General features: G+C 45.9%; 1 protein-coding gene across 1 annotated transcript; it reads right to left on the reverse strand.

Moving 5' to 3' along the window:
• Positions 1–902: 902 nt before the first annotated feature.
• On the reverse strand, positions 903–3,679 carry LOC113240081 (pro-epidermal growth factor-like). The gene has a single exon (XM_026477291.1). The coding sequence runs from the start codon at positions 3,357–3,359 to the stop codon at positions 2,667–2,669; it is 693 nt and encodes a 230-aa protein (XP_026333076.1). The 5' UTR covers positions 3,360–3,679; the 3' UTR covers positions 903–2,666.
• Between the last annotated feature and the right edge of the window lie 584 nt (positions 3,680–4,263).

A 4,263-nucleotide genomic window follows, 5' to 3' on the forward strand; every position in this document is an offset into this window, starting at 1 on the left:
GTTCTAGTCATATCCTGTAGAACGAGCAGCGAGAAAGTGTGTAACGAAAAGGGCTTTTTAATCTTTGGAATCTATTTCGGTCGGTGTCCATCGGGAGCCGTAAGCGATCGCGGCTATTCCCGGCCGGGCAGGTTTTCGGGGAATGTCAACAAACGAACGGGCCACTCATTCAATGAACTCTATGCATGCGACGCCGGTGGCGGACCGGTCCACGGCCGGGCGGCACCGGCGCAGCTCGGGTATTCATAAAAATTATGCTCCCAAAGGCTGAATGGAACGCTCTGACTTAAGCCTTTTATGACGCCCGAATCGTCACGTACTTTTGGCGTTCTTCATCCTTTTAACGGCCGGCTACATGAAATAAGCCGTCCATGCTGCTACTCGACGATGAATAATTTAACACTTTCGTTGGCGAGCGGAACTTGACCATTATTATTTTTAATAGCTAATTGCGCGTGTCTCACGGCAAATGAAATAACAGGTGTGGTTGCACAAGTTTGCGAAAACTTAGTTACGCGTGGGTCGTATGACGTGCCAGGTCTTGGTGAGCCTCGCTGCCGTCCAAGTCAAAGTTGCACAACGTTAACACGATTTGATCTAAATATTTAACTCGCCCCACAATACAATCTACTAAACTTAATACCTGATTCTAAACAAAAAATCTCCTCAATTTTTATCTAAAACTAGGTCAAGATAATAATAATTATCAAATGTTAGGCCAGTTAGATACGAACTACGAAGGTTCTTGCTCTAGATATTTATTATCTGTTCTGAATTATTTGTTCTAAACCTGCAAGATTTATGGAATTTCTAAACTATCTACGTTTGCACATTCCAAATTATGCTGTTTTTGTGCGGTAGTTAATAATGGTTAAATCAACAAGGGTTTACGGAATGAAAACCAGAAATTAAGGATTTAGTTTCATATAATTTTCTTTTAACAAATGATCAATAGAAAACTGTATAATTAACAATGTAGCGTCTTAACAGATACTTCAAAATTATTAGCGATGTAGGTAATATTTTACAAATACTTTGGAATGTCGATTTACACAATCTCATATATGAACAGAGTGGACTCCACATTACAAAAACTGTGCAAAGGCTTTGTGGGTTGATGAAGCGGTACCAGGAATCGTCAAAAACATGAAATAGCATTTAAAAATGGTTGCCAAAGGTCTAAGATAAAACTACCGCCTGGCCAACCCAAAAATGCCGTCATGTCACAGCCTTTTTGACAATTTGCTATTTTTTTGGGTCCCTCCCACAGCCTCCATTGCCACTTCGCAGGGAAATCCAATGACACGACAAGGACTGAATAGAAAGCTTGAAATATAGACAAATAGTTATCCCACGGTATGATCAGCTGCATACAATCTGACAATAGTTCACATACATTTTATAATTAATTTATTCACAACAATTACAATTTATTTAAGGTGTATGAAAATTACTGACATACTGCATGTATCAACTCAAAAAACGTCTGCCATACAAGGAATACAGAAATGAACACCAAAATGGAAGGTGACATTGTAGGCTGCTGAGAAACTGATTTTATTCACCATCCAATGTAATTTTATTCAATTTTTACATAATAGGTACATACAAGACATAATGGAGATTCATAATGAGATTATTGAGAATATATTTACGCGAGGCCATGCTTAGCAGGGTGAGATGAAAATGCAACCGCCAACCGCAGTAGGCTCGGCGCGGTGCGGCCGTCATCCTTCAACTAAATAAAGCAGTCAATAAATAAACCATCATAAATATCTAATAAATACCTACACAGGCTATATTTACAAGAAGCCTTCTTCAAGGGCACTATCAGCCTTTAAACAAATATAATACAGCACTATCCCAGCGGGATAACAGTATAAATTAAAAAATAAAGTAAAGCTGCCGGCTTAAGACTCGTATTACAAAATAATACTGACACCAGTAAAATAACCTATCTGCAGATGGACCGTGCGGGCTCGAGTCGCCGCACGCGCTGCAATTCATCGCAACTCTATTGGGTAGAATGGAATATGATACAATTAACATTGATTCACAATTACTAGCAGCAGGGGCATGCCCCATGCTTCGGAGTACTCATAACATTTGCTACATTAACAAACAATAACATGCAGTGTGTGCTGCAGCCAAAGACATGCTTTGGATGCACACACAATACAGCCCTCTCAATCACACCTACCCTCGACTCCACTAGCTCAGTGCAGGGCCCGAGATCCGCTTCCAACTAGGGCCCGCCTCGAGCTAGCCGAGTTAAGGGCTTGTTACAAATACCAGCAGAGGGCAGCACTCTTCTGTACCCACAGATACAGTGCCAACAACAAAACAACATATAACAGCTCTAATTGAAGCGAGTAGTGAGGCACATGGCCAACATTCACATCTGACACAATGAGACCGACACAGGGGTTTTCACCAACACTGGGGACACTGAACTGAAATTTACACGCAATCAAACTCGGGACTTCCAGCTGATTGAACGGTATATACAAAAGAAATTCCTCGAAATAAATTATAAGCTTCGTAAAATAATTATCACATAAATTTTTCTTATATCTTCGCGTTCGCTCCACATAACTTAACACATAATCTATCTATATGTACACGAGATACAGTATGAACAGGGACGCAGCGTCCAGAGTCCAAGGCTAGTGGGGCGCTTGCAGCGGCGGCTGCGGCGGCGCCAGGCGCGAGCAAGGCCCGTGCGGCGCGGCCACGGCCACCAGCTGCACGTGCCCGCGCTCCTCCTGCGGCGGCGCCTTCCCGCGCCGGTGCAGCCGCACCCAGGCGCCGAAGCAGACTAGAATGGCCAGGAACACGGCCACAGTGGCGCCGCCCGCGATCGACGCCGTCTCCATCATGAGCTGACGGCTCGTCAGCACGTACGAGTTGTCCAGGTCCTTAAACTCGCAGCGCTGCCCCACGAAGCCGCTGCGGCACTCGCAGTTGTAGATAGGGCTGTCCGAGATGATCACGGTGAAGCACACTCCGCCGTTCAGGCAGTAGTACTCCGAGTAATCGGGCTCGCACTTGAAGGTGGGGAAGGTGACGTTGAGGCGCGGCTGCGGCTGCGGCTGCGGCGGGCGGCCGGCGGCGGGCCGCGCCACGCGCGCCGGCCGCTTGGAGATGGAGGACGAGCAGGCGTTTGCCGGGCCCACCAGCGCCAGCAGCGCCATGGCCGCGCAGCACCACACTAGCACCGCTTGCATTTTCCGCTCGGTCCGGCCGCTCGGCGCTCGCGGTACGTGCACGATTTTGACATTGGACGGTGACTTATACGAAATCCGAGAGGCGATGACATGACCGCTTTCGAATTTCGAACCCGAACCCTTCGCTCGCATCCGCGTCGGCGGTCCGCCCAGACATGTTTCCTGTGTTAACTTTTTTTTCACGTCGACGATCACTCGCTCATGACGGAGGCGCGGTTTCTACGAGATATCGCATCGACGCCTCTGCGGGCATGTCGAAAGTGAAACACTGTTCACTGGACACTCGGGCGGTCGTGGTTTGCGATTATTCACGGAGCACATACACACAATGTCCCGTTCGAAACGATACACACAAAATGGTGCTGAGCGGTATGCGATCACACTAGCACTCGGCGAGTTGTCTATGCGCGACTGAGGCGGGCGAGACGGGCGACGGGGGCGTCTACTGCATCCGCCGTCGCCATCTGCCGACGAGAATGAATGCCGTGAACTCGCCGCGCGCGATTGTGTGCGCGCCGCGCCTGTCCGTGCACGGGGAACTACACTTGTGTGCGTCGCTCGTGCACTGGTGTGCGACTACTTTTTTCATTTGTTGGGCGGGATTACGAACAAGAACTCTGAACAAGTATTGTAGTGTAGAGTAGCCTCTTTTTTCCTTCACGACTTTGAACCTTACGAAGGTTTATTTTCAAGCTGCACAGATTTTATTACTACTTCATACGCTACATCGCACTGGTAATAGGGAAGTGGGTAGAATAATTATCAGGAACTAGTTCTGAAGTAAACATGGATGACTCATACTGAAGTTAATTAAGTTGCACTAATCCCTGCAATCAAATTAATTAAATTTACAGCTAACAATTAATTTACAAATAAAGTTCTTAACTGTTAAGCTGCTTCTTTGTGTATTACTTTATTTACTTTGTTAAATAAACGTTATAGCCATTGTTGGTAAGATTACCTATAAATAATAATAGGAATAAAAGTTTTACGCATTAATGCGTAAAACTTTTATTCCTATTATTATTTATAGGTA

Source organism: Hyposmocoma kahamanoa, unplaced genomic scaffold (assembly GCF_003589595.1).
Source record: "Hyposmocoma kahamanoa isolate Upper Pololo Valley unplaced genomic scaffold, ASM358959v1 119425, whole genome shotgun sequence".
Taxonomy (NCBI): domain Eukaryota; kingdom Metazoa; phylum Arthropoda; class Insecta; order Lepidoptera; family Cosmopterigidae; genus Hyposmocoma; species Hyposmocoma kahamanoa.